Genomic DNA, 12,954 nt, shown 5'->3' on the forward strand with positions numbered 1-12,954 from the left:
GAATGATCCGGGCTCGGATCTACTGTTTTAATTTTTCCGCTTCAAACGATCCGCGGTCGGATCCTTCTGGGTTTTATAGGATACGCGCTCGGATCATCACAATTCTGCACTAATTACACCAACTGCAACTTTCCAAACATTTTCTCCCTTTTCCGACTAATTCCAAATAAGCTACAAAACTCATGAATTTTTTGAATCCACCAATCGCTATTTTAAATGCAAAAGAGGATTATTGTTAGTCTTACTGTTCTCGAGTGAAATGAAATTCACACAACTTTACAGCCAAGAAATCATAACTGTGACATATTTAGTGGTAGTCACTTTTAAATATTTACTAAAGTTAAGAAGTCCAAATACGTATTAATCAAACGTCGGAAAAGAATGAAGGAAATGAGGTGGTTACTAACCTCGCATTTTGCAAATGCGAGGTATACATGACCTTGCATTTGCAAAATGCGAGGTATACATGACCTCGCATTTGCTAAATGCGAGGTACCTCGCATTTGTAAAATGCGAGGTACGCTTATTTTTATTTTTTTTTTAATTTCGGTGGTCTCAAAATTCATGTCAACTTCGCATTTAGCAAATGCGAGCTCAAGGAGCTCGCATTTGCTAAATGCGAAGACCCCCAAGATAGAAAACCATACACAAAACGCCCCCTTTGTAGAATTTTTTTAAATTTCATCATATTTTTAGAAATTTCTCCATGCGAGCCCAACTTTATAAGTTTGTCACCAAAATGAAAATAGAAAACCTCTGTAGTAGCTTCAATATGACAATTAGCTCTGGACTTCTCTGACTCCAGCGCTTGTGTTCTGTGGTAGTGTTTTAGGCTAAGCTTTGCGTGTGGGCTGTAGTACAGAAGTGACACGTGCTAGTATGCGCCTGTTTAGGCCGAGAGTTGGGAGAAAGAGAGAGCAATTAATGTGTGCTGGTCTGTGATGAAGTGTGCAGTTTTTTAGTGTAATAGTAAAGTGTAGTGTGAGAGCTAGGAGAGGGGATTAGGAAGGAAAAGAGTGAGCGAAGTGTGTGTTTGGGTGTAGTGTAAAGTGACTATAGAGGGGATTTGCAAGGAGCCTGCCTGTTTTCTTTACATAGAACAAGAAATTATGATAAGGAGACTCTTTACATATGCTTTTACCACCATTAGACAGAGAATACTTGGCTTGAGCATTCGTTACATGTTCCCAATTTGAGAAACATTTGGAACTCAGATCGACTGGGCCTTACCTGTCTTATTACATTCCATTCCATTCTATCTCACACAATCTCTCTTTTTATTTTTTTTTTTATTTCCAGAGCTTTTGATTTCAAGATAGATATCATGAACTCAAATGGAGATACTATTTGGGACCCCTTGTCCAGTTACTCCTGATTCTGAATATGGCTTCAAGAGTGTATATGGCACCAGTCCAGCTCCAAATCTGTTCTTCAGTTTCTCATCAGCATTTCTTTCATCAATAATTCCTTCGAGCTGCTTTAGTCGCCCGGCAAATTCTTCATATTTACCTTTTATGATGGGATCCTCTGCCCAAAATGGCTCTATCTGTCCTCCTAGATACTCCTCATCAGGGGAATGATTAGACAAAACGTCGAGGATTGCCATAACAGTTGTTGCTTGAACCTGCGATGGGAAGCAAGCCATCAGCTCAACCTCAGGTCGCACTAAGAACCTTTCCCACCTTTCATCGCTTGGCTCTTCGCAAGGCATAGTGACTCTAGCAGTAGTTGGCCTATTTGGAAAATATCCAGCAAAATCATATTGGCCAAAGTTTACAGCAGCATGGTGTCCTGAGGTAACCCATATGATTGTAGTTATGATTCCAACTAGATCATCAGGGGTTTTCAGCACAGGCCACCAGGGCGCATCTTTCTTATCTCCATGACCTATTGTTCGGATTTCCGTCCACCATGCTTGCAACTCATCATCAGATTGTATAGCTTTGGCATCACGATAGTAGTGATTCACATAATCTACAACCCACTGTTTGAGGATATCCCAAAGGATCAATCCATCATTGGCAAAAGGATAATCTTCAATTGCTAGCTTCAAGCCATGTGGTGCACTTGGATCCTCCACAGCCATTCCTCTGTAGACACCAACCAAATTTGATCATTAACGATTGGAACGATGGAAAATGAAATTTTTTGGTAAAGGACAAGAAAGGATATCATCAATGAGACATAAAATCTTAAAGTAACCAAAGCTTGTATTATCAATTTTGTTTCAAAAGACATACGAGCAGTGCAGTGTAAAGGGAGGACTATACCTAAATTAAAGCAGTTCTCGGCTGCATTTAATATGAGAATTCATATTGTGAGTCTAATCCTAAATCTTTTATCTTAATTTTTAAGTAGACAATATATATATATATATATATATATATATATATAAGCATTTTGAACTAAGAGACAATCAATTAGAGCATTAGAAAACTTATATATTCTTTATAGTCGAGATATAAATAATCCACTGGGAGAAATAAAAGTTGCAGAAAATCTGGACATGCTGATGATTAATATATACTAAATCAACATTAGTGAAAGTTTAAAGAGTTGTAAGATGATTTACCTGCTAATTAGGTCCCCTGGCAATGCTTGATGATCGAACCGCCATTCTTGGTTATAAACTACAGAACTTAGTTGAATGGAAATATTTCCAGGGGAGAATGAGTTCTCAATGATCCCATTTGCACTGATAAGGAATCCACGAGCCAAAGCATTGATCTCCATTGTGTATCGAAAATGAGGGTGTAACAGTCTGTAAATTGGATGCAGTCCGCTAAGTTGCCTATTGGTTGCAATTATGTAGGGCTCTGTGCAAGCATGAGTTCTTAGCCTGCAAATGTATAACATACAAAAAAACTGCCTGTATTAGCATATGTAAATAAGGAAGGGACATAAGATATATGTAATAATGGCAAAGTGTCAGAGTCTGAAGAAAGATCAATGCAATGAATTCCTCAAAATACAACTACCCGCTTAATTGCATACACTTCTTTGTCAAGCTACAAGCATTGAATTTGCATTTTCTATGTATTTTTAGAGTATTTTTAGAAAAATCAAATAGAATCTACGTGATATAAAAAAGATGATTGATGATCGTGATTAAAAGAATGACTAATTGGTGATTACCGTGGTCATGAACAAGGATGAAGCCGAGACTTACCAATGACTGACCAATTGGTGATAACCAGAGTCATGAGCAAGAACGTGAGCTTTAGCAAGCTTCCAAAGCCAGGCACCGGTGGAATTCCAAGAAGGCCGAAAAACTTCCCTCCATTGAGGCTTATCACCCATTTTTGGTCGGGTTAGCTCAATAGCCAGGGGCATCAACGTGCTATCAGGGGACAACAAAAACAACGTCCTTGACGCATAAAGGGTTGTCCCCTCTTGCTTTCTAACCGCCTCAACATATGGTAAGAAAAGGTCATGGTAGTCTACAATGAACAATTTCTTTTGCTCTATTGCCTACATCAATTCAACCCAAAATTTATTCAAATTAATTATAATCTATGATTGTTGATATAGGATACCGAATTAAATAATTTGTTGATAATATATGGCTAATGTCACCTCTTCGACTGTCATGAAACCTTTGATTTCTTGCTCAATGAGTTCTGTTGTTATAGCTGACTCTGCTGGTCCGTACACTTTAGGGTCTAGTTTACTCTTCAGTGGCCACTCCTGAGGCATTATGTGGCAATATTAAAATTGATCCTATGACCCTTGATACAACCAAAAAATGGAGAAAACAATGAAGCTATACTCCTTTATTTTCTTTTTTTTTTGTTAAGATTTTTGCAAAGATAAAAATGAATACTTTGTCTAACGAGTGTTGTTAATACACCCCTTAAGTGCAATTTCTATGAAAACTCAAGTTAATTGAAAAGATAAATAGATTTAAGGGGGATTATCATAGTGTACAAAAAGGCAAGGTGAAAACAAGAATTGGTGCAAACATGAGGATCAAAATTATAAATAGTACTTGTAGGATAGTTCCATAAAAATAATAAAGAACTAAATAATTAACACTAACCATGGGAATGCAAATGTGTTATCTAACAAATTCCTATGACTCAAAGACAAAAGGTAAAAATTAAAAAAAAAACTGTTTACATACCGTAACCAGCTTGATACTGCATGGATTTAGACCAGCTAAGGTTTGGCGACCAAATTCCACATCCCTCATCCAACCAAATTTATCCCCTGAGAAACGAAAATGTAAATTTATGCCTCTTATTTAAAAAAATTGAAATCATTTGTTACTGCTATAAAAGTATCGAATTTTCTTCCCTCCTTGATTTGATCCCATAATTTCCCACCTTTTTCCCTAGTAACATGATAGTAATACTAATCATAATAATACTATTGATAATTCTGCTAATAATAATTATAACAACTAGTAATCAAATGCACACTCAGTGTGCAACGAATTACCTAATGAATCTAGAGTCTTAAGATGAAAAAACTTAGCAAATCAACCACTCAAATTAATGTAATATCTAAAGAAGAAAAATGAAAAAATGAAAAAAAAAAGAGAGAAGAAAGGCATACCTTATCGTTGGCAATGGAAATCTACAATCAACCATAGGATTATTGTGTTCAACAATAAAAGTATGAAAATCTTATAGCAAGAGAAGTTTTTATTGAAATGAAGGAGATGGAGGAGAAAGAATTTTAAAGGATTAGTAATTTGTAAGTCAATGAAATAAACGTGATGTATATGTGATATTAGGAGTGGAGTTTTTATGTTGGACGTGATTGCCTGACATTAGTAGTGGAGTTTACATGACATTAAATAGTTAATCAGAAGGGTAAACATGAAATAATAAAGTGACACTAGATGGTTTATCCCAACTACCCCTTGGCATTATATATTGTATAGATAACAACAATAAGAATAATAATTATAAAAGATGAAAGGATAAAGAGATTACTGTCCACAAATGTTGGAGTTTCAAATTGCAAGAGCTGATTTCCTGTATCAGTGACAGCTTTAATAAGCCTTGGCAAAACTGCTCCAAGACTAAATCCCTCCTTATGAGTTGGTATATTAATCCCTTCATTGAATAGTGAATCTATGGCTGTGAAGTATGGAAATGCCTTGTCTCTGTCTTGAACAGCACCCTGTAAAGCTGGTACTAAAGCATGCACAACTGAATAGACTGTTTTTGCTGAGAATGACAAATTCTTTACTTCGGAGAAAGCTTCATCTCTTGGCACATACACATCGCCACTCCTTGACTCTGACAATGGATCTGCATTTGTAAACATGTATCAATTTTCATGTAACAGCACTTTCGAAGAATAGAAAAAAATCATTGATAAGAGAGTTAAATAGACAAATTCAAGAAATTAATTTTGCCTTGATGACAATAACGTTTGAAGCATTACTAGAAGATTTTTTTTTTCTGATCACAATATAGTCATAAAGGGGGTAATTAGTAGGGTTTTTGAATCACAAGAGGATAGTTTGACTATTTTACTTTTCTTGGGCTAATAAGGATAGCATTTGGTTTATTGAATATATTTTTTGTGAAATTAGTGGGAAACAAAATATTCTCAAATGTTGAACGAAACTTATGTGCCACATTTTTTATTTGTCCTCAGTCGATATCTATGAAAATAGCCTTCCCTCTTTTTTTTTAAATCTACATAAAAGCAATCTGTATTTCTTTCTTTCTTTCTTTTTGGCTTTGAGCACCCAATATCCCCATTTTCAGTGAGACTAACCCGGATTTGGCTGGGGGAGTGCTAACAGAATCCGAGTCATCTTAGTCAGGGGTATTTTTCTCTCTATCTATTTGCAAAATGTTCTTACTAAATATGTGACATATTATGTGCAAATCTGGATTTCAACCACATCCTTAATATTTGACTTCTTAGAATTTTTTAAACAACAAAATTTGTTCATGATTTTGGATTTTTTTTTTTTTTTGTTGAGAAGCTTGATTATGGTTAAACATCAAAACACCTAAAGTTGTTATTTTACATATTTATCTTTTGTTCTTTCATGATTCATCTGAAGATCAAAACCCAAAAAGACAATATTTATTAATTGTTGACAACTATTTCAAGGTATCTCCATCTTAAGTCCTTTATTTTCATTCTTCTTCACTTAGGTCATAATTAATCACCACCTTAAAATTCAGACACTTTAAATATTGGGATAATTTCAAAAACCTCAGCGAGATTTCTGACTATTTCATTGGTCTCCCTTTAAGTTTCAAAAATTATACTAACCTCTCTTGAGATTTATTATCTTATAACAACTAGGTCCAAGAAGCAATTAAAAAGTGATATTGTGAGAGAGAAAATAACATGATTTCATTCTTGCCCCTCATCTATTATATTATTTAATTAATCTAATACCAGCCTACATATTAAAGAAAAACACTAGAATTTACTATTTATTATAATAGATCAAATCACATATAGTATCAAAAAATAGTATATCATTCTATATTTTTCACTTAGTGTAAGATCTAAATTATTCCTTTCAGTTTAAAACTTATTGTCAAACATGATCAACAATAAATAATCAAAAAATTTGCTATCAAATATTACAAAGAGCGAATTTTAATACCATAAAAACTTCAACAGCTAATCTTAATATATTGACAAGGATATTTACGTGTTAAAGTTCACTTTCTGTAATGTTTCGATTGCAAAATTTTTTGACTATTTGTTGTTGGTCATGTCTAACAGTAGGTATATAACTGAAAAGAATAATTTGAATTTTGCATTAAGTGCAAATATAGAATGATATATTATTTTTTTGATGCTATACGTGGTTTTATCCTTAATGATAAATAGAAAATTTTGGTTTTTTTTTATTAATGAGTGCATTAGTATTAAATTAACTAAATAATGTAGTAGATGAGGGGCAACAGTGGTATCATGTTATCTTCTCTCTTCTAATATCACTTTTTAATTATTGGTTAGATCTCAATGGTACAAGATAATTAACCTTTTTTTTAATAACAATAGTTTGCAAGATAATTAACCTTAAGGGAGGCTAGTGTAATTCTTTAAACCTGGAGAGAGGCAAGTGAAATAGTTAGAAACCTCAAGGAAGGTTTCTGAAATTATCCCTTAAATATTTCATTTAATCAGTGTTTGATTCTTGCTATATTGTCTTGGTCATAATCAATCACCATCTATTACCCAGATACTTTTTCTTTTAATAGACGATTGCTTTACTATTGCTGTGATAGACTGCGCAATCTCAAAGTAATCAACTACCAAAAAGGCTCCCGGCATTGAATGCTCCTCAGACTTTTTTCTCACAACCTTCAAAAAGTCCATATTATAGGGATATCACAGTGTACTAATAGTCCAATACCTTATCTTGTTGCATTGGCATCGTATGGCCCCGTTTGAAACTCGGAATGGGACCATGAAAAGACCTATTTGTACTGGCAATTGTCGAATGTGTATAAGAATGAAATGTTTTGATTCTGAGAGTGTGTGTGTGTGTGTGTTTTTCTGTCTAAAAATCCAAGAAGGCATACAAGAACATATTATTGTTCATGCCATTGCTACAATAAAATACTACGAAAAATTCGTTGTTGTTCAATAGGAAAATTCTGTAGTGTAGTTGAAAATGAAATTAGGAAAATACTTCACAAATAACATTAATAATAATAATAACAAGGAACAAAAATGAAATCCTTAAAATACGAAAGCCCTTATTATCATGTTGTGGTCCATAATTTGGCTTTTGTTGCAATAAATACCCTGTTCCGAAAGAGTACAAGCTAGATAAGATCTTATCCATGAAACCATAAATGTTGCATTAAAATCAATTTTTCAAAACTATCTTACAGATTGAATATGTTTGGTTCACTTAAAAATCTTGTAAAGAGTTTCTATACTTTCTGAATTATAAAAGTATCAATGAACCACTGGATTTGTAACTATAATGTCTAGCATTAGATTTGGATAGAACGAATTCATATTTCAAAAAGAAAAAAAAAAAAAAGTTTCTCAACATATTTGTTGATCAGAATGGTGATAAGAGCTTATGTAAATTGACTGTAAACAGATAATCTTACCTTTCTCGGTTCTGGGGCGGCCAGTTCTGCAGCGCCTAGGATATGGATTCTCTTTACCACCAATAACTGGCCTGGCTAAATCTTCACTCGAATCAGGATCCCCTAAATCATTATACACATCGTAGTCATAGATCCTGTCGTATTTCTTGAGCTCTCCTGTTCCATCTCCTCGGACAACTACGAGCTCATTTTCCCTATACTTCTTGAGCCCACTTGGAGTATCCGATGGTAAATAGGACTAATTAAAAGCATATAGTCTATGTCAAAAACCATTTAATGCACCGTGTATAAATCATACAATAACAAGGTTCAACCGTCATACAAGAAGACTTGGATAGATTTTCTTGAGATGACTATTTTCTAGCTCATTTGGGATTTTGCACTTTTTGGTACATAGAGAAAGAAATTATTTAGGTCATGGCCCAAGCTTCCCCAAGACTAATTTTGCACTTGCATGACAATATTGCTTTATGCCAAGTTATTTCTGCTCTTATTGTCTTCTAAGGTGCAATTATACACGTTTTCTTTGGTGCTAGATATTTACAGCGATAGTGCCTACATTTATTACCTAAATGTCAAATATATATACACACACATATACATACATACATGTATATAAGTGTGTTTGTATATGTAAGAATTACTCATCGAAGGTAAAAATTTACGAACGATCGATTAGCCATAATGCTCAGTGCTCACCCTTGGAAAACAATTACATTTTAATTTGGAGGTCTCTGAAATTTTCAAGCAAGTTCATGGTTAAAGTGATGCTAGTTAGCCAAATATTCCTTCCAGTTTTGACCATCACAACGGCATTTACTTAGAATTATTTGTTTTTCCCATTTAAGCTGAAAACTTAAAACTATATGATAAATCTTATTTGTACATTCTCTAACGTCCAACACCTAATTCTTGAAGTACTAGAATAACAACCAAGAAATATCTTTTTTGCATTGATACTTAAACTTTTTTCTATTTTTGTTCCTTTTTGTTACCACCTACCATGGGATTGGCAAGTCAATTAAATGGGATAAATTTGTTCTAGCACTGGTAGTAGTCTGGTACCACATGGACCACGAAATAAGAGACGTGATAGCAAAATTTGGCCCACCAAGTGTGGTGAAAAGTCTAATCTTGTGCGAAATCGCACCACACGTGAAACAGTTGTGGTGCTACTTGGCCTTTGGTCCAGTTGTCATCCCAAGCCTTCCCAAGCTTGCTGGTGCGGGAGGTCAAGGGTTCGAATCTTGCCTCCCACAAAAATTATTATAATATGTGACAATTTTCATTGATCATTTTCGATAGAGTTTCTACTCCACATCGAGTCCCTTCCCCTCCCCCCTAGAATAGGCTAGTTTAGGTTATAAGAATCCTATCGTTGCGACAAAAAAAAAAAAAAAAAAAAGAAACAGTTGTGGTTTAGAGGTATTTGTGCATCATCATCATAATTGAGTTTGATAATGCAAAAAAAAAAAAAAAAAAACTTGATATTTCTTTCATGTCTGTCATTTGCTAGTAATCTTTTAGATGATTAACAAAATAAGTAACATCAATTTTTAGTTCTAAACAACAGAATAATTTTTAAACTTACATACATTGTAGTGGTCCAGACGTAATCTTCATAATCGTGCTAAACTAAGTAACTCTTCAAACTATTCAAAATTTTTAATCATCCCTTAACACTTCTACCTTATCGTAAAGGGACCTTCTAACTTTGCTCCTTTAAACGCTCAAAAGACAGAATATATAGACATATAAATTCAAGCTAAATTGTTTCAAATAAAGTTTACCATAGGACAATTATTGGAGAAACTAAGATTCCTAAGATTGCGTCCCATGGGTTTGGACTATGGACGACAAGAAGAATAACACGTAGGCTTTAAATAGAAAAGTTTAAAACTTTTAGTTGGTCTATATAATTGAACCCTACAAATTTTGTGAAATATCTTCCATCTCCAAATGTGGACTCTTAAAAAGTAGATTCTTTTTTTTTTTTTTTCAAAAGTTTATACTTACATGGAAAACAATGGATCTAATCGGAAAATAAAAATGATGAGTATAACTCTAAGAATAAGGATTTAGCAGATCTCAAAGCCAAAAGCATATGATCCTTCTTATGTGCAAATTCACCTTTTTTTTTTCTTTTTTGACTTAGATCTTTTAGCAGGGCAGGAGTGAGAATGGACAAGGGAAAAAGAAAAAAATATGGATTTTAATTTCTACTACTGTGCTTTCTTTGCAGTCTTTTTTAATGCATATGAGGTAGAAGAAAAGTAAGAAGGAATTGCATAAGTCAATTATACTGACCTTGCTGGTGAAGAAAATTCTCTTCTCATCAGTGTCATTTTTGGCAGGAACCCAAGAATTACAAGTGAAATTTACAGGTCCATCATCAAAGCCATCTATGACTATTTTATTTAAAAACATCTCCTTGTGGTGCTCATTTTCCACCAATATTGCTCCTATCGTCCCAAAACCATGATATAATTCGAAATCACACTCATACTCTGTCGTTTCCCCAAGCAGATTCGTCTTGTGTGCATAAGCCTTGACAGTCGGCTTTTCAAGTCCGGTCTCTTCAAAAAGAGAAAGAAAAACTTTAGCATGATCAACTAAACAAAATTATAAGCAAAAAGTTTCAAAAAATGGACACAATAAATATGAATTGACCTTATTAAAGGGTTAATAGATATAAACTTTTTTAAGTAATTTTACTAGTAGCATTTTGGCAGCATACAAGAGATCCATGCAGCTTTGTATAATACTTTCTCAAGAACTTAATAAATTTGGAAAATTTTCTTGTAGGCTCTAATAATCTGATTAATTAAGGAGGAATAGCCAACGAAAAGTTATTCTGAAGGGAAAAGCTTAATCCCTTTCCAAATCTTTCTTATTCATCTAAGTTAAAACGACGAAGCACCTTGAGTATTATGGAAAAGTTTAACAGATCAATGAAAACTTAGGGGAGAGATGCAAAAGTCTCTGTTCAAAACTGATCGAATATATGACAAGTCAAACTTATTGAGTATTATGGAACTATTTGGCGGCACGTTGCAACTTGCAAGAACTCCTCTGCAACATAGAATCTTTGAGATACTCCTGGTTAGGCAGATTAGAAAGCAGGAATTTGCAACCACACAAGGGAACCTATTATCTTTAGTAGTGCTATGCCTTTTCTGCTCGCGACAATAAAAATTTAAAGAATGCTGTACTGAGATAAAAATGTACCCTTTTGCCCGATCAGAACTTTTGGATATACCCCTTTTGTTTGTAATTAGGATTTTTTTCACTAATTTTTTTTTAGAAAATTAGTAGCATAAAACCTTTTTTAAATGAAGTTTCTTTTATTATGTGGCTTATGGACACATGATAAACAATTTTAAACTCGAATTGAAGAATGAACTGGATGAGTTTTTGGTTTTGCAGTAGTTCAAATATTTAGTAGTTCAAAAATGAACTAGATCATTTTTTATTTATTTTAGTATTATAAATTTGAATACAATTGATATATTTTTTAGAAAAAGTTTAGTAAATTCCAGCTGAATCTCCACGATTTTTACCATTCCAACCGATTCTTGATCAAATTTGACCAGTTTACCTTAATTTTTGGGTTAACTATTGAGCCAAACTGGAGGTATGATTAGTTTGGTTTGACTGGTTAAATCGGACGGTCCAATCTAATTCTCAAAATACTGATGATAAGAGCTGAGACTGGTGTATAATTGCCCGTAAAAGTTTTAAAAATATAGGCAAAAAGTTTACAAAATTCAGTGAATGGATAATAATAATATTTGAATTTTATAGCGGATCCGTCTCTTCTATTTTGTATGCATAGGGCACAAAATAGAAAAAGGTGTCCTGTAATAAACACACACTTCAGTTGACAATTGAAAAATGGTGTTTCAAATTTTCCAAACGCGTTCTACTGTTTCTGGTGTTGACAGCTCCTCGCATAAGCGAAAATCAAACTGTAGGTCGCACCTCTGTGATAAAAATAGAATTCTTCCAGAAGAAATTAAGCTAAAAGTTTTTTTTTTTTTTTTGAAAATCAAGTTTGAAATTATACTACTGAGATAGCAATAACCATTGATCACTTACTGGGGTCAAGTTCTGCCGGAACAAACTCCAGTAGGAGGGTTTTTCCGAACACATCGGTTATATCATCAAGTCCTCTGCTCAACCCTAAATGTGTAAGAATTCCTCCCACCGTTGGTTGCACAGTGACAACTGCTTTAACTCTAGTAATTTTATCAGTGTCGGTGACTATGGCCTTAATGCTGCTAGCAGCATGGCGAACTGGGACGTTCTTTTTGGCCTTTCCCAACACGGGTGGTTTGTGAAAATTTGGGAAAGAAACATTGCCATCACCTGATACAAATGGTTTCTTCCATGGAAGTAGGGTTCGTGTAGTTTGTGAGCTATGCAAGACATGAGGCTTCAACATTTTGTCAAGAATGAGTATCTATCTAGCAAAATGATCAAAGGAACCTATTTTTTGCTTTTTTTTTTTGGGTAAGATTGCTTGAGCTAGGACTATGGCTAGGTGTGTGAGAATTGTTGAGAAAGAGTAGTATAAATAGAGCAAAGGGAGGGGAATGGGAGATTTGCAGTGGATTTGTTTGCCTATTTAATTCTTGGAGTCACGACAATTACCAAATAGTGAACTCGTTGATTGATGGTTGGAGCTTGGAAACCTTCACCTACTTTTTTTTTTTTTACTTCTTGTTTGTTTTTTGGACTGAATAAAAAGTCAATTATCATGGTATTTTCATTTAATTATTTCACATTGTTTTAGATATTGATTTTGAAAAATTAGTTTAGTGAAGACGATGTTCCAATTGCTTTTCTTTCTAAACTTCAGAATTTTCAACAAGCAAAAACAAGTTTTAATGGA

At 33.9% G+C, this 12,954-nt stretch overlaps 1 protein-coding gene across 1 annotated transcript; it reads right to left on the reverse strand.

Moving 5' to 3' along the window:
- Window positions 1-1,063: 1,063 nt before the first annotated feature.
- On the reverse strand, window positions 1,064-12,657 carry LOC113759572 (linoleate 13S-lipoxygenase 2-1, chloroplastic). Its single transcript, XM_027302152.1, has 9 exons — window positions 12,159-12,657; window positions 10,368-10,636; window positions 8,061-8,298; window positions 4,941-5,261; window positions 4,124-4,209; window positions 3,577-3,687; window positions 3,170-3,471; window positions 2,573-2,839; window positions 1,064-2,090 (listed from the first exon to the last, which is right to left on the reverse strand). Exons 1-9 carry the CDS (start codon window positions 12,502-12,504, stop codon window positions 1,331-1,333), a joined length of 2,700 nt encoding a protein of 899 aa, XP_027157953.1. The 5' UTR covers window positions 12,505-12,657; the 3' UTR covers window positions 1,064-1,330.
- Between the last annotated feature and the right edge of the window lie 297 nt (window positions 12,658-12,954).

The sequence above is a fragment of the Coffea eugenioides genome, chromosome 1 (genome assembly GCF_003713205.1).
Source record: "Coffea eugenioides isolate CCC68of chromosome 1, Ceug_1.0, whole genome shotgun sequence".
Taxonomy (NCBI): domain Eukaryota; kingdom Viridiplantae; phylum Streptophyta; class Magnoliopsida; order Gentianales; family Rubiaceae; genus Coffea; species Coffea eugenioides.